This window comes from Saccopteryx bilineata, chromosome 6 (genome assembly GCF_036850765.1).
Source record: "Saccopteryx bilineata isolate mSacBil1 chromosome 6, mSacBil1_pri_phased_curated, whole genome shotgun sequence".
NCBI classification, from domain to species: domain Eukaryota; kingdom Metazoa; phylum Chordata; class Mammalia; order Chiroptera; family Emballonuridae; genus Saccopteryx; species Saccopteryx bilineata.
Window position 1 is genome coordinate 33,635,185 of NC_089495.1, and position 18,363 is coordinate 33,653,547.

Sequence of the window (18,363 nt, forward strand, 5' to 3'; positions counted from 1 at the left end):
ATTCATCTTCAGAAGAAAGCTGTTATGTTTTGAAATTAATTGAAACAGGTTGGTTTTGTTCCGTTTAAAATTGAATTTACATCTGAATTCCAGAAAAGGGTTTTTTCTATGCATAGAGGACCACAGCTGTTCAACATCATAATTCAATCTAATATTGATTTTAAATGGTTGCTCTGTTTCAAGCTGTGTTAATGCCTTTTCATATATTATTGAAATTATCCTTCCAGATAGGTAGTATCATTATGGTTTTTACAAATGAGGAAAATAATGCTTAGAGAGGTTAAGTGACTGGCTTCTCTCCCCCAACCTCTCTCTCCAATATGCACAAAGAAGTAGTAATAACCAGTTTTGAGAATTCAATTGAGAAAAGGTTCATTTAGCACTACTGTGAAGCAAGCAAACCCTAAGCGAGGTGCTGCAGGACTGACTTCAAAGGAGCTCATACAATCAGAATTCCTCAGCATCGTCCAGATAGGTCAGTGCTCGGGATTAAATACTGACCACTACTCTTGTTGCTATCAATAATTTTAATTGTTTTCATCAAAATCCATCCAACAGCCATTAGTTATACAATGAACATTGTGTTTGGTATTGGAATAGCAACAGGAAGGGAGTCTTTGTTCTCAGGAGCTAATATTCTTGTGGAGGAGACTTATACATAAAGGGTGATTGTCCTGTTTATAGTAACACAGTGATAGAAATATTATGAGAACACTTAGGAAATAATTAAGCCAGCATAGGGGTGTTGGGAATGACTTCATGAGGAAGGTTAAGTTGGAACTGAATTTTAAAGGAGAGATGAAAATTGGCCTGAAAAAGATACCAGGTTAGGAGGATAAGAAAGGTATTTCAGGATGTGAGCAGAGGTAAAGAAATAAGACACAGCAGGGTCTGTGCAATAAATTATGATTGTTTCAGAGTGGCTGGAATGCTAAGGTTGAGTCACAGGGAGTCGTTAGAGATGAATGTGAGGAGGTGGGCAGGAGTCAGAACGGGGGGACTTTCTATACCATGTTAAGAAGCTTAGGGTTTACTCTGTAAATAGTTTTTAACCACTAAAGGTGGTTAAGCATAGCAGTGACACAGTTTTGAATTATTTTTTCTAATTTATTCATTTTAGAGAAGAGAGACAGAGAGAGATAGAGAAGGGGGGGGAGGAGCAGGAAGCATCAACTCCCATATGTGCCTTGGCCCAGCAAGCCCAGGGTTTTGAACTGGCGACCTCAGCACTCCAGGCCCACGCTTGATAGCAATAATGCAGTTTTGTATTTCTGCTCGATCACTGTTGGCTGTGTGGAAAATGAATCTGACAATTACTTGACTGTAGTCTTAATTTCTTTCATTTGTCAGGTATGAAGGGGCTTTATTCATTTAATGTGTCTGCTCTATTTTCATATTGGGTACTAAAAACTCTAGTTGTAAGGTGGGTGTCCTGGGAAGCAGTATTGGTATGTGGAAGTACAGGTATGTAGAATCCTGGTCAGGACTAGTGGAGAACAGGAATGGCAGCGAAAAGCAGAGCACCTCAGTAGTGCAATCAGAATAAGCGATCATCCAGAAGTCATTTGGACAGACTAAGAGTCAGCATCTGAGATATACAGAGGGGATAGGTTTGTCTAGTATAGATAATAAGTTTGGAGGTTTTTGGCATGTACGTATCAAAGCCACAAGAGAGGATGAGATTACAAAGGGACTGTAAGAAGAGAAGAGGAGCAAGGACTAAACCCTTGGGGCACTTCATAGAGGTCAGGAAGAAGAGGAGGACACATCAGAGGAGACTGAAGAAAAGCTACCAGTGAGGCCTGGCCTGTTGTAGCACAGTGGATCGAGTGTTGGCCTGGGATGCTGAGGACCCAGGTTTGAAACCCTGAGGTCGCTGATTTGAGCATGGGCCAGCTTGAGTGCAGGCTCACGAGCTTGAGTGTGAGGTTGCTGGCTTGAGCATGGGATCATAGACATGACCCATGGTCACTGGCTTGAGCATAAAGGTTGCCGGCTTGAAGCTCAAGGTCGCTGGCTTGAGCCAAGGGGTCACTGGTTTGGCTGAAGCCTCTCTCCATCAAGGCACATATGAGAAAGCAATCAATGAACAACTAAGGTGCTGCAACTATGAGTTGATGTTTCTCATCTCTCTTCCTTCCTGTCTTTCTGTCCCTGTCTGTTCCTCTCTCTCTAGCTTAAAAAAAAAAAGAAGCTACCAATGAGTTAGGAGGCTATGATGGCCTGGAAGATGACCATATGGAAAGTATGTAAAGAAGGAAAGACTAATGGGATATACAAGAAGCATAAGATAGGTATCAGACCAATACCCCTTATGAACATAGATGCAAAACACTCAACAAAATACTGCCTAACCAAATCCAGCACCATATTAAAAAGATAATACACTATGAACAAGGGGGATTTTCCCTAGGAATGTGAGGCTGGCTCAACAGATAAAAGTTATCTAGCAGTGTTTTATTATGTCTAAAATCATATTATTACATTGTTGAAATAGTTGTCTTGCATTTCAGCTTTCTTCTTGTCCTGAAATATGCAAATATTATTTATATGTCATATATCTTTACTACTTGTTCCACTTTCCTAAGTGAACAATCGTACCCTTGTCCTGATGAAATTTTATTCTAATTATGTCTGGACATTGCTATAACTTGTTGGGCTCACTTGATTCCCCAGAATCCTTATACATCCTGCCTGTATCAATTAGGGTATTTTAACTCTCAAGCAGCAAAACCCTGATTCAAGCTAAGAAGAGAATTTATGATATCATATACTAGGAAACCCTGAGGTAGAATAGGTGGCAGAATTTATGACTTTAAGGTCTTCTCTCTCTCTCTCCATCTGCCTTTCTCGGTACTGGTTTTATCTGGAAGTAGATAAAAGATGTCCACAAGAGTTCCAAAATCAGAACATCAATGTACAGAGGAAGTAAGAGGCCATTTTTTTCTGTGTCTTTCTTAGGAACTAAGGCAACTTTTTCCAGAAATCCTGAAAAATCTGTGTCGTATATACTAGGATTAGTTCATGCCCATTCCTAAACTGATCACTTGGAAATGAGACTACTATGTTAGACTTACCCTAATCATCTGAGGTATAATGTTGAAGAGTCCATATTCATGATCATTACTATAACCCAAAATTTTGCTTTAGTAGTAAGAACGGACCTTGTTACCAAAGGTAACAGGGTACTAAAGGTAATGGGCAGGTGTATTATTAGTCTGAGTGCTCTAGACAAACAAAACCAATATATATATGGTGGGGCAAAAGTAGGGTTACTTTTGTTCCTATGGAAAAGAATACAATAGTAAATAAATAAATAACAACACAAGAATAAACTTTGTGTTTTACATACAGTACTCACAACTGTGAGCCTACTTTTGCCCCACCTTGTATTTGAGGTAGAAAGGAGGTTGTTCTGAGAAGCACTGCCCTAAAACACAGGCTTTTCTCCTGATCAAAAATAAACAGCTTTTAAAATAATCTGGACTTACTTATAGAAAGCTATAGTTTATGGTGTTGGATATTCTTCTGTTGTACCTACTAAGTTTCCTTAAGAATATTTTTATTCTTGTCAAAATTTTCATACAGAGAACAAAAATGAACTGATATTTCTTGTAAAAGAATATAATCTTAACCCGCAACTTGACTCATTGCTGTAGAAAAAACTTTTGGACCGATTTTTGAGGTAAAAATCCCTCATTCCCTGGGATGTGAAATAATTAATTTTATTTTGTAAATGGATTGATATATTAAATGAATGGAATTAAGTAATAAATTATTTTTTAATATAGATACTGATTTTCCAATTTTTACTGAGTTAGGTTTTTATATACTATATTAGGTTTCCCTAACTCTAGAAGAAAGTTCTGGTAGGAAAAATATCCTAAGTGACAATTCCTTTACCCATTGTTTTCTTTTATTTCAAAGTTGATGATTTTTCAGCACACAAGACTCCTCCCAGACCCAAGATATGGACAGGAGCCAACATTTGGTTAAAGTCCCATATTCTGTTGAGACTCAAGATTCAATCAAGGGCCCAGAGTCTGATAAAAAACCTGTAGATGAGGCCCAATATTCTGTCTGCTCTGAAGATTCAAACAAGATTAAATATTCAATCCAAGGGCAAAATGCTATTTTTAAGAACACCAGATGTCTACTTTTAATTATAAGTCCAAATTTAGTTGCGAAAAGGATGCCACATCTAAAGATTGTAAAACCAAAGAGCAGGAAACAAATTGCTTCATCAAAATTAAATTGGCATTCTGCATATGGCTTAGTGCCTCTTTCACGTGCCATTAAAAGGCAGAAAAACAGAAGAAAAATATTACACAGTAAAAGTAAATTTAGTCTCAAAGTTTCATCTCAAAAGTCAAAGAAAACACAAGCCTCATGGGTATTTCAAATCACAGTATGTCCCGCATGTGCTTCAAAACGTAGCAAGTTAGGATGTAAGTATAACACCAAGAAGAAAGAATTGCATCAAGGGAAAGGTCTATCAGATAAAGCTTTGCATCTTATTTATGTTTCCAAGCTTGTTTTTCCTTATATTAAGAAGTATTCTAGAAGAAAACTAGTGAAAGTCCTGCCAGGTTTAACAGGATGTAGACATTTTCTGCCAAAGCAAAATAAGTTGCTAGCTGCAGAGAAAGTCAGCTATGCAGGGGCTGCTGAGGAAAGAGGAAGCTTAGGCAACACTGGCCGTGTAAAGCAGCGTGGCAGAGACCATAAAGGACTAAAACACCTTTCACCAAAAATTTCACCTCAGCTACCACGGTCTTTCATGGTCAATACTTACCAACTAAAATCACCTTATTCTTTAATAATAGAAATAAACTGGAAGAATAAAGAGTCTTTTAAAGACCCAGTCGCACAAGCAAAGGAAACTGGTACTGCAGAGTTTTATGCCCCAAGTTGTAAAGAAACAACCGACCTGAATATTCCAAAGCCTGAGACACCTTTAGAAGAAGCTATATCAGAACTTTTTCAGAAATTTGTTTTCTCTCCCGAAATGGAATTGAACAGAGGAATGAAAACACTGGAAGAACTAAAAAGTACAGAGAATGCTCATCTTCCACTTTCAAATGAAGAGGAGTTACCATCTAGTACACTAGAAATGCAAAGGGGCTTTCCAGAGGGAAATATACAAAAACAAAAAGATATTCTGAAAATGGTTCTGGAGTTTTCAGATGTCAGTTCTCTCATTTCACTAGGAACCAAAAAGCATAAAGGCAGTGAACAATTAGCAGGTGTAAAAATTCAAGAGAGTACAGAAGATAGAATCCTGAAGAACAAGCAACCAATAATAGTTACTGTTACAGCATATGACAACCTAAGTGAAAGTGAGGAACTGGAATGTGACATTAGAATCAAGATAAAAAACATGCAAGATAAAATAATATCTGACACATTGCACAATGCCACTGACATGACCATTTCTCAACCACCTGATACAGAAATGCAGAGCGGATTAAAAGCCAAACCAGATACAACAGGAATAATGGGGTTTAGTCATTCAGCCATAAAACAAAGAAAATTAGCAAATGAAAAGAAAATATGGAATGCAAAATACAGCGAGAAGAGATGTATATTTACAAAGCCACAAGAACATGACAGGGGAGAAGAAGAACAAGTTCTACAAGAAGAACTTACACAGCTGGCACAAGACCTCAGGGCCAGCCTACAACTGAAGCAGGAGCCCAACTATGTCAAATTTGAAATAGGTCAGAGCACATCAGGAAGCAGAAAAACTCAAAATAAAGAGCAAGCAGTACAACCACCAACTCTTTCCACACAGAGGATTTCAGGGCCTAGCCCATGCCCCACAATGGATTCATTTCAAGTTAAAAAGGTGAAGCAAAGCAAAGACAGACCGACAGTCAGAGTAACTGCAGATCTAAAGAGCCCCCTGGCAGTGCCAGAGAACTCAGCAGCTGACGAAGTTCTCACTGAAGCACCACAATGGGGTGTCCCATTTGGTGGAAGCCCCAGGAAGACACTGGGTGATCATATTGCAGAAGAAAGGGAATACTTAAAAAGAGTTTTACCTGCAATTGTCCTGAGATCTTTTATTATTCACATGCTTCCTTTGTTATATTTCAAAAGGCAGAAAGTTATAAAAAAATTACCAGGAACAAAAAGTGCGCTCGATTCCAGATGTGTAAAGATGAAAGTAAAGAGGCCAGCAATTTTACTGGTGCCTTATAACAACAGGTATGGTATTCCAGGTCTTAGAAAAAGACTGCGAGGCAATGTGAAAATCCTAACTAAACAGATGCTATTAAATACAATTGCGGCAGATGTGCTTCTGAATGTTATTTGCTATCATCCTCATATTAGAACACACAGCAGATTAAATACAGAGAATCAGAATAATACTAAGCTAAAACAAGAGAAATCACAAGTTGGGAGGGAAGAAAAGTGTTCAGATTCCATCAATAAAGAGCGTGACTCTGGAAATACACCAGAAGTATCTGAGTTGCAAGATGAAGTGAGAGGGAACAAGGAAGCTCCACCAAAAGCAGTCCTTTGTGGTAGCTGCACCATCAGATTGGAGGCACGCCCAGAGGAGGAGCTTAAAACATTGGAGGAAATGTATCAGCCAATCACATCCGCGGGAACCATTATGCAGTCTCTTTGCTCCTTCATAATGGATCCATCTCATGAGAACATGAATAAAAGTATAACAACACAAACAGATTTAAAAGGCACTGCAGATTCTGAGATGCCTTCTCCAACATCAGAAAAATCACTTATTGGAGACCCTTTAAACCAAACAAGAGAAAGTAATGTTCCAGATCATGGAAGTGATACAAGGGAAATGGGGTACTGTTTTGCAGAAATAAAGGCAGAATTACCAGCAGATTTACCAACAGTTTTCCCAGAAACTTCGAATTGCCACGTGTCTATTTTAACTCATTCTAAATTAAAGAAAAAGAGAGTAAGATTCTCACCCATAGAATGTACAATGAAGCCCAAGTCTGTACATATGAGGGCAATGAAACCATCAATTTCAGAATTATCTAATACCACAGGTCATCGAGAGAAATTGGAATCCAACTTTAAGAACAAGTTTGAAAAGATCAACCAGGCTAATGGAATGGTATATGAATTTCTAAATAACCTTTATTCTCCCATGTATAGCAAGTTACAAGTAGAGAGAAACAGCTTCTGTCATGCACAGTTAAAGCAACAGAAACTAAGAGATGAAAAGAGACCATGGCATGTTGATTTCTTTGATAAGAGTAATGCATTCTATAACAGAGAAGGGAAAGTGCCAAATGGAGGGGAAGTGGAGCAAAGAACTTCGCTAGAAGCAGCTCTACAGCGTACCCAGTACTGGGATGATGCATGTCAAGGGATGGAGACCCACCTTGACACACCAGACCCCAAACCGGGCTGTTTAACACAGGAGCTGCAGCACCAAACATGCTTTAAACAAACAGCTTTGCACACTGGTTTTCAGACGGATCCGAGAGAAGCTGAGGAACTCCAGGAAACCAACCGAACAGAAAATGACATCGCCCCTCTAAGTCTGAAGATTCTACCTCCCAAAGCAGGGAACTCCCCACTTGATAAGTGTTTGAACACTACAACAGAGTGTGGCTTACCATCTAGTAGAAATTCTAAAAGGCAACTAGATTCTTATTTTATGGAAAATAATTCAGAGTTACAAAAAGGTTTGCAAATGATATCCCTGAAGTCTTCTGATTCTGTTGAGTTTGTTTCTAAATCTAAAAGAAAGAAAAACACATCAAAAATAGCGAGGAAACAACTAATAAGGAGTTGCAGGTATAGAGCTATGAGGGGAAAAAACCCATCAATTTCACATATGCTTAATGACAGGCAGAGCAAGGAGCTGCAACACAATTTGAAAACAAAGATGAAAAATTCACAGCAAAAGAAAAATGTAGCAGATGCATCTTTGGATATCATTTACTCCAAATTGCCTATTTTACCCAATATCAAAATGAAGAGCATATTAAATGTGGAGACAGATATGCAAGGGATAACAAGATTAGGTCATATTCAGCTAATGCAAGAGCAATCACCAAATGGACAAAAGGTATGTTGCCCAGATTCAACTGATGTGAGTAGTTTATCTAGCTGTGTGAAGGACAGGAAAGAGGAGGCAGGGGAACACAGATTTCTACCAGCTTCAAAGAATAGCCAAGGCTTCATATATCAGAAGGAGAATCATGATCTTGTTAAAACAGACGAGGAACTGAAACAATCAGCAAGTATAGATATTCCGGTACAACCACAAACAGATTTTACACCAACTGTTTTGGATTCTGCTTCATGCCCCATATTTGATCAGTTTGAATTTGGAAAGCCAGACAGGTGTTCTAGGTTTTCCCCTCCCAAGTCAGGTGAGGCAAAGACTGATGAAATATTTTCTGCAAGAAAATGTGTTGTTCCACCTGATGCAAACCATCAAAAGGAACTAATAGATGGTACTGAAAAGAAAGAAACAGTGACTTTTGATTGCTCCACGTCTGCTTTTACTACATCCAAAAGGAAGAAAAATATCAAACAATATTCAGACATGATAATGTTAGTGAATCCCAAGAGTAGAATTTTAAAAGCAAAGAAACCATCAATATCATACATACTCAATATCAAGGGTAGTGCTAGCCCAAACCACAGAAGAGAATTGGGATGTAACTTGACAACCAAAATGAAAGAAGTGGATCAAGGTGAAAAAATGGCAGATAAAATGTACTCCTTCATGACTATTACACCTGACATTAATATGTACAGCAAGATAGAAAAAGACATGTTAGGAGAAAAACAATTCAGTTCTAAACAAGCAAAGCAAGCAATATCATTACATGAAGGGGATATTACATCAGATGACACGGGGCCAAAAAACAACAGGCAATTTGAAAGCAATTTCAATGTCATGATGGAAGAAAGTATACCTGTGGCAGATATAATGCTAAATGTCATTTCCTTTGACATGAATGTGAATAATAGAATAAAAGCAGAGACAGACATGCCAGGGGAAATGAGATTCAGTCATGAACTACAACAGCAAGAGCAATCATCACCGGATGGCAAGAGAGCCTGTGTCCATTCCAGGGATAAGAGGGGCAGTGCTGCAAGTAGCATGAAGAAAGCCAAAGTCCAAGGTGGAGAAGCAGCGCCTTGGAATACTCAGCACTTCAGTTTTAACGCTCATAAAACTAAGGAGCCTCACTTTGTGAGCTCAGATCTAGAACTGAAAAATTCAGCAAGGACCAAAATCCCAAAATCACTTTCCACCACTCAGGAGCTACAGCGACGAACACTTGTAACACAACATGTATTACGTTCTATTTCTCACTTGATTTTGAATTTACTTTCATTGGAGAAGCTACCAAAAAGAACAAAACCACAGAAAGGATTAAAAGATACAAGGAATCCAAAGATTTTATCTCCAGTGCCAGGGAAATCAATGAATGAATCTTTAGTTGCTACAGCACAGAGTGGCATCCCATGTGAAAAATGCCCTAGGAAGGAACTTGCTAGTTCTAGTGCACGGGGAAAGATGCCGTTACAAAAGGGTTTACCAGCGAGAACACTAGAGTTTTTTTATTCCTCCAGGCCAGGGTCATCTGATTTTAAAAGGCAGAGAAATGTAGCACAGATCCCTAAGTCTATAACTGGGAAAGCACAGGTGGTTTTAAAGACAATTAATATCACCAGGTTTGGTGCCTTTAGCCAAGGAAAGCAACAGGATCCCATCTTGGAAACCATGGCCAAAGAACTATCTCTGCGTATGTCGAATATGTTTATAAATACCTCTCTTTCATCTACACCTGTCTCATCTGCCATCAACATCCATAAAAAAGTAAAAGCAAACAAAAACTCATTAAGAAAAAAGATCAACAGTACAAGGTGCTGGGAACAAAGTGAAGGGAAACAAGATGAAGGAAGAAGATTATGTACATATTCCTGTAGTAAATGGAGTACCTCAAGCAACACATTCGAGTCAGGATGGCAAAATAAAAACAATGAAGAGGACAATGAAATGTTGTTTGAAGCAGGCCTACCATTCCTGAATACTATGAGGAGTAGAAAAGATCACAATATGCTTACTGTAGAGCAAGAGGCACAGCAACAAACACTGGTTTCAGAAAATATATCAGAGTCAATTTGTTCCACACTGATGATTCCATTTCAAACTAAAAAGCTAAAGAAGACTATTCCACCACAAGAAGACATACTACATACAATAGGTGAAAAGATTTCATGTTCAAAATCAGGGAAAGCAATGTTTGATGATTTTTTAATTGATGAAACAGAGTATAGCACTACCTCTGATGGGAGCCATACAAGGAAGCTGGATGTTCACAATGCAGTTTCCCTACAACCTACAGAAGAAAAAGAAGACATAAAAGTTCAAAAAGTAATAAAAAACACAGCTGATCAAAATATTCTACTCACCAACTCAGGGGACTCACTGCTTGGAGATGCACATGATGAAAGGTCTAGAGGGAACATGGGTGGTCAGACTGCCAAGAAATGTGAAGGACTGCAAAGAGATTTACTAACAATGTCCACAATGTCTATTTTATCTGAGTCTAAAAGGCAGGAAAAGGTATCCAACCTTCCAGAAAGAAGAAATCTTACAGGTCCCATAAGTATAACCTTGAAGGCAAAGAGGACGGAAGTATGTTCACAGATGCTTACTATCACTGAGCATGACAATCTATACTGTAGAAAGGAACAGGAATGCAATTTACACTCTACAATAAAAGACTTGCAACAAAATAAAAGTATAGCTAACACATTTTCATCTCCCATACCTTTTTCAACTGAGAACAAAATAGATATTGAAATGTATAGCACACTAAAAGCAGAGGCAGATCAACAAAGAGTAAAATTACACAACCCTACCTATCTACAGCTAGAGGAAACACCACGTTACAGGGAAGCACAGAAGGCCAATTCCACTGACACACAGAACAGATCAAGCTGCACAATGAAAATGAATGTTCAACGGAACAAGGAAGAGGTCGGAGTGAAGATGGTAAACCTCATGTTCCCCAAACATCAAGAAAAGAAGATGCAGGGAAGGGGAGATGAGCCAGGTGTGCTTCTGGCCCGATCTTCTATTTCATTACCCTCTCTCCCTCTCCTCAAATTGGATAAAGAAATTCAGAGAATATCAAATGCAGTGGGAATCGTACATACTGGGCCAATTAGTGGTGAAATAATGAAAAATGTTCAAAACAAGAAACTACATTTGCCTCAGAAAGAAGAGAGGGATGAGGAAAAAACAGTACCTATGACAGTTATACATAATGCAGATACAAGTTTGAAGTCCAAGAAATCAATGGCTTCGTATATGCTCCACAGAACAGAACTGCATGTGAACATTGAAAGGCAAGGAGAAAATAAACATGAGAGACAAGGTAAACCACCTGGTACAGTGCTAAGAAAAGTTTATGTTTCCAAACCTCCAAATAACCTCAAATTGGATAAAGGTACACAAGTAAGTGAAGAAGAGCTTGGAATTAAAAGACCCCCTCTATTTTCAGAAATGGTTTCAGCATTATCAGGTACAGAGAAAACAGAAGACACAGAAACAATTGGTGAGGTAAGAAAAAGAATACAAGATCTTTCACAGAAAGAAAAAGGCAGAGAACAAAACAAAGTTAAAGACTTGCTTAAAATGAAAGGATTCTCTATTTTACAATTGCAGCTCCCTGAGTCATCAGGTGCAGGGAAGCTCAAACATGCAGATTCCAAAAGGATTAGCTCATGTATTACAATAATAAAAGCTAGTAAACATGGGCCGTATAAAGACTCAAAGGAGAGAGTGAAAATAGAAGATAGGAAAGGTAGAATACTCCCCCAAATAAGAACTTTGAGAGTAGAGACATCTCCACTTACACATCTATTCAGCAGGAAGAGACTACCTTTGAATATTAAAGATCAAGTGAAAGATGTGCAGAAAGACAAAGGTAAGCCAGACACGGTTCAGAGGAGAACTTGTGCTTCCTTACCTTCTGCATCTCACCTGAACCGGGGCACCAAAATGAATGAAAAGGAAGACACGCTAGGAACAACGCAATCCTGTTTTCCACCAGTAAAGATTCAGTATTCATCCAATGCAGGCAAAAAAACATTTACTAAGTCAGTTGAAGGTTATACGCGAGAGGAGAAAGATAGACTCAAAATAGGTATTGAAGACAAAATGCTCCCAATATATATGGATCTGAAGGCAAAGAAATTACCTCTTCCACATATACTCAATACCAAAGAATTGCTGTGTAAAATTAAAGAACAAAAGAGAAAGGTAGAGGAAGATAAAAATAAACTAGTTATGAATATCAAAAGCATTTGTACTTCTTTGCTTACTCTGTCAGATCTTAAATTTGTTACAACAGAGAGAGAGGAGGGGCACGTGATAACAACTACAAAAGTGCCTTTCCCACAACTACAATCCAAGGTATCATCAGATGCACCAGAAATAGAACATGCAGAAATAATTGATGGAGAACATTCCAATGTAAAAGAATTAAAAAAATATATGCTACAGAAAGAAGAAAAGCATGGAGAGAAATGTGTGGATATGAATAGTATAGTGGATCCCAATTATATGTATTTGAATGCAAAGAAATCACCTATTGTGCTCCCTTCAGCAGCACAAGTATTAAAAAAGAAATCACCTATTTTGCTTATATACAATCTAAGTGACCTTCAGAGGAAAGCTAAAGAGCAAAAGGGAAAGGTTCAGATGGTTACCTGTGAGCCGGCTGGTGTAATGCTTTCTAGGACTTGGACTTCTGGCTCTTCCTCATTGTACATTAACATGAACGTCAGCATGAAGGAAAAGAGCATGCTGACTTTAACAAGATCCTCTGTTTCCCCAATAATCTTCCAGGAATCATCAGATTCTAAGGAAGTTGTATATGTAGAGCCAATTCTTCCTGATATTTTAGTCAGTCCACAAGAAGGAAAGCAGCATCTGCCACAGAACAAAGGAGAGGCTGGAGTGGAGATGACAAACCTCATGCTCCCCACACATCAAGAAAAGAAGATGCCGGGAAGTAACGAGTATGACTTTAACAGACCAAAGAAAATAGCTTTGCAGAATGCAGATAACTCAGGAATATTTACTGGAAGTCTTTTTATTTCTGTGATGAGTCCATCTCAGACTGAAGAAACAGTGGAATCTGAGACAAACCAAGACAGAGTAATCTGTCTTTCTAAATTCCAGAAGAAACCACCAAATGCCAATGACATTGTCAATAGGAACAACTTAAGCACTGTAGAAAAAGGGGGCCAGAATTTTACAAATGTAGCCCCAGAAGATTCCCAGCCCTTCACGGTGGACCAAAAACAAATGCAAGAACTTCCTAGTGTCAAATCAGAAGAAAACTATGGCACTGAAATAAATAAAAAAACCTTAACTCCACAAACAGAAGAAAAGGTTGTCCTAGGGTATGATATCTCAAGTATCACAAAAGAACCTGACTTGCTTACCATCAAACAAGAAGAAAAGGCATCACAACCCATTCCGACACCCACAGAGTGTCCATGCATGTCTGAAGATCCAAAGAAAAATGTGGAAACCCACTTGAAAAGTACCCTAAGTATGAATATTTCTCCTCCAGGAGTAGAAGAACCACAACATGAGACTCAGCCAATCAATACCGTAGTGTTTTTGTCTCTAGAAGGGATTGATACTATCAAAATTAACTTAAACTACAAACACCAAAATGATTCCCCTCCTATGGGCTGTATGAAGACACTGACTGTTAATGTTTCAAGTGGCAGCAAGGAGCTCATTACAACGTGGAAGAGCATTAGTGAGCTAGAAAATGGAACATCTTTAGTGACTCCTGCTAGTAAAATGCCACTTTTTCAAATTCTCCAAAACTACTCAGTAGAAGAAAAAGACAAACTTCTCATGCACTTTTCTATGAAAACACTGGAGGTCCAAAAGAAAGCCTTTCCCAAAACTGTAAGAGAATCTTATGCAATGGCTGATACTCAGGATAGAAGGAAACCTTTATCTAAATGTATTCATTCTGGTGTCAAAGTGCCAAAAGAAGAGAACAGAATTTTGTTATTTTTTGAGGAGAAATCTCTTCATCAAATAGAACTTAATTTACAATACAAATACCTTCGTTTTCTCCAGGGGCTTTCGGTTGAAAGTATGTTCCCTAAACCAAATATACTTCCTGAACATAATCTTAAGTTAAACTCAGCTGCAATGTGTAAAAAAGTTGGTAACAGTAGAGAAAGTGGTAGTCTTTCCATTGAGAAAGACCTGTTAGAACAATATATCTCTTTAAAAAAGCAAAGTCCTCATGAAAACTCATCACTGATCAGAAGATTTCTGGAGCCAACTCATGTGTATGCTTCCGATCCTGAACTACATAGAACAGCACAGAAAGACACTACAGTTCTTTCAGTGTTAAGATCTCATGTGACTACAGGAAAAAATAAACATCACGTATGGTTTCAAGAAATAGATACTCATGAATCTTTTGACTTCAAGACTAAGGAAAATGCTCCTGGCTTAGTTGATTACCATTCAATTCAGACTTCTCAAGATCTTCCTGAATGTCAGACAGATATTCAGAGTTCAGCTAACTTGGAGGAATGCTCAGCTCTTGAAGCGCATGAGAGTGAAGAAAGTATGTTTTTAGAAGACAACCCTTATTTAAATCAGGAATCAGAAAACATTCTATTAAAATTACAGAAAGGTATTCCTTTGGAAAATGTTAACAAGATGAAACAAATCAAAACTGATTTGAAGCCATTTTACAGTGATAAGTCAGGGTCCCATCACATTAGAGGTAGAAAACCTTCTTCAATTGTGACACCACCTTCCTATGAATCCTGCAAAACCAGAAAATATAGGTCATCCTCCAAAATCCAGTCTCCTGACTGGGTGTGTCACAATTCACTAAATGCCGTGGAGGTTCCATTTGTATCATCTTCTGTTCCATTCAGTGAAGAAAAGCTTCCATGCACTACAAAGAACAGAACAAGTTACTCTTTAGCTCCCTTAACAGAATCAAATATTAAATTACATCTTGCAAAAACTCAAGACATACCTCACAGACATCTAGAAAGCAAAGAAAGAAAGAAGGCAAAACATGCTTTATTTACAAAGAACTTTGATTGGGACTGTGATCCCAGTTATATACAGTGTAAAAAGAAATGCAGAAGAAAGAAGCAAATGTGTGATTATGAGTCAGAAAAAGCAGATTTCCCAAGCAAACGTAAGTTAGCATCAAAACTTCATCAAGAGGACATCAACTTCCATTCTGAGAGAAAACAAAACCAGCCATTTTTTTATGCCTGTGTACCAGCCGACTCAGTGGAGAGTATACCCAAAACTATTTGCTGGACTATTCCCCAAACATCTTTAAGGAGAGAAAACTTCAGAGTTCCCATAGTGACAAAGATTTCAAGTTCTTTCAATATGTAGAGTTCATCCAAAAAGTTGTTGGGGAGCATTCTTACAGTCCTTCAACTCATATTACCATATCTAGATTCATCTGAAGGGGAAAGTTGGTTGTTATTGTGCTATTCTGTGAAAAATAAAATTGTATAAAATCAAGTGGTTTCTTCATGAAGTATTTTCTAAACTGACATTTTATTCCTGCAGTGGATTTGCACAGCTGTCCTAGGAGGTTAGGATAGGAAAGCAGATGACTTTGGGTTTAGTCCTTCCCTGTACAAGATCTCCCTTTGGTTTATCCTGCCTCCTCATAATTTTAAGAGGGGAGGACCACAGACATGGAAGCCCTCTTCACACCCACAACAATGACTAAAGGGTGAACTGGAAGAAATGTAGCCTATAAATGAGATTGAGAATGACCAGAAAGTTAGGAGGGCATAGAGACTGAAGGGGAGTTTCAAATAGCAGTGAGTTTTCAATAATGTCAAATGTCACAAAATACAAGGGTAAGTACTGGTGTTGAAAACCAAGATTCAGGGCCCTGGCCGGTTGGCTCAGTGGTAGAGCATCAGCCTGGCGTGCAGGAGTCCTGGGTTCGATTCCTGGCCAGGGCACACAGGGGAAACACTCATCTGCTTCTCCACCCCTCTCTCTCTACTTCCTCTCTGTCTCTCTCTTCCTCCCACAGCCAAGGCTCCATTGGAGCAAAGTTGGCCCGAGCGCTGGGGATGGCTCCATGGCCTCTGCCTCAGGTGCTAGAATGGCTCTGGTTGCAACAGAGCAATGCCCCAGATGGGCAGAGTATCGCCCCCTGGTGGGCAGGCCGAGTGGATCCCAGTCGGGCGCATGCGGGAGTCTGTCTGACTGCCTCCCTGTTTCCAACTTCAGAAAAATACAAAAAATAAAAATAAAAAATAAAACCAAGATTCAGCCCTGGCTGGTTGGCTCAGTGGTACAGCACTGACCTGGTGTGTAGAATCTTGGGTTGGATTCCCAGTCAGGTCATACAAAAGTGCCCATATGCTTTTCCCAATCTCCCTTCTGCCCCTCTCTCTTCCCCTCCTGCAGCCATTGTTTGATTGATTTGAGCATGTTGGCCATGGTGCTGAGGATGGCCCTGATGAGCCTCTGCCTCAGGCATTAAAAATAGCTTGTTGTGAGCATAGGCTCCAGATGGGCAGAGCATCGACCTCAGATGGGGGTTGCTTGGTGAATCCCAGTTCAGGCACATGCAGGAGTCTGTCTCTCTGTCTCCTTTCCTCTAACTTAAATAATAATAATAAAAAAAGAGAAAACCAAGATTCCTTTGATGACCCTGTCCTCACCCTGATCTGAATTGGAACCCACAGCAGCTTGATAACCTGTACCCAATTGCCATCTGCCATCGCTAGGGCATCAGGTGGCTTCAGGTCCTCATTCCAGAGTATCTGTCACAGCTTAGCAATATTCACCAGGATGGGCAGGGAGCCATCCCGCAGGGCTGCCAAGAGACCTCTAGTGTTCCTATACTACCTGCCTTATTACCATCTGCATATGTACTTCACTGCCCTGGGCTTTGAGGCTCATGGATCGAGGTGAGTGGAGGCAAATGTTCTTTATTTTACATAGATATTTAGAACAGTAAGCTATCTTTCATAGCAGTGCCTCCTGGTCTGATAATATAGTACCCCACTTCCGAATTTAAGATAAAGCAAAATGGCCTGACCAGGCTGTGGCACAGTGGATAGAGAGCATTGGACTGGAACGCGGAGGACCCAGGTTCGAAACCCCAAGGTCTCCAGCTTGAGCACGGGCTCATCTGGTTTGAGGAAGGCTCACCAGCTTGAGCCCAAGGTCGCTGGCTTGAGCAAGGGGTCACTTGGTCTATTGTAGCCCCCCGGTCAAGGCACATATGAGAAAGCAATCAATGGACAACTAAGGTGCCGCAATGAGGACTTGATGCTTCTCATCTCTCTGTTCCTGTCTGTCTGTCCCTATCTGTCCCTCTCTCTCTGTCTGTCTCTAGTCTCTGTCACACACACACAAAAAGATAAATCAAAATGAACATCAAGGTGTACAAACAGTTACTTTATTCTTATTTAATAAGGGTTGCTTTAACTGATTCAAATACATGGAATGTTGGCATAAAACTTGAAGCTGCTGTAGAAAGATCACAGATGGTCTGTGGGTTATTAAAACTTCCATTTCTCTAAAAACATACCCTTAAATGGTCTTAATAGTACAAATTTAAGTGTTAAGAAAATGCCTAAGTAACAATTAAAATATTTATTTGTAAAATATATATAGCATACATTTTACTCCACAACAAGGAAATGGGGAAAAGAATCATCACCTTCCAATCCATGCTGCTCACTTTCTCTGAGTCAGATGTACAAACCAATTTGGAATTCCTAAGTTGGAAAAGAAGAATTTGTAGCTAAACTAAAAGTGCTGTTGCAGTATTACTAGTTGACTAGTTTCTACAAAATGCTTTTGAACTCTGTTAACTCAGAATCTTTGAATTTTCCTGGTATAATTTTTTAATCAACAGAAGTTAACTATCAAACAATGAGTTTAAACATTTCATCTCAAAGAATCTGTGAAATGGCTATGTAACTACTCATAACCAAAATCTTGGGGTTTCTCTTTTATCTCTTTTAGTGATTTTGATTAGTCTAACAGTCAAAAGTAACACAAATATCAAAAATGCCATTAATCTAAATGTCAGTGTGGAAAATGCATCTTTGACAACTATCAAATTTATTGAGACCTACTTCTTGTAAACTTAGCAAATAGATAACATTTATGAATGGCTTTTGACTGTACCAATAATAGTATTCTATGAAATGAAGGACTGAATCGTACTTGGATGTCAAATACATTTCAGTAAATGGATTTCAAGAATGCTACAGATGTCATGTGTACACTATAATGATCAGCCAACATAGAAAACCCAACCTCTTACACATTTTTAG

At 38.9% G+C, this 18,363-nt stretch overlaps 3 protein-coding genes across 3 annotated transcripts in view; 2 read left to right on the forward strand and 1 right to left on the reverse strand.

Annotated features, from left to right (window-relative positions):
* The window catches only part of DKK4 (dickkopf WNT signaling pathway inhibitor 4), a 40,255-nt gene that overhangs the window by 6,781 nt on the left and 15,111 nt on the right, over positions 1–18,363 (reverse strand).
* Positions 1,451–10,379, forward strand: LOC136308293 (leucine-rich repeat transmembrane protein CCDC168-like). The gene is made up of 3 exons (XM_066235629.1): positions 1,451–1,464; positions 3,943–9,292; positions 10,287–10,379. The coding sequence occupies exons 1-3, from the start codon at positions 1,451–1,453 to the stop codon at positions 10,377–10,379; spliced, it is 5,457 nt and encodes a 1,818-aa protein (XP_066091726.1).
* Positions 10,967–18,171, forward strand: LOC136308296 (leucine-rich repeat transmembrane protein CCDC168-like). The gene is given in 2 exon segments (XM_066235634.1): positions 10,967–15,518; positions 18,050–18,171. Coding segments are annotated over 2 exon segments (4,674 nt in total).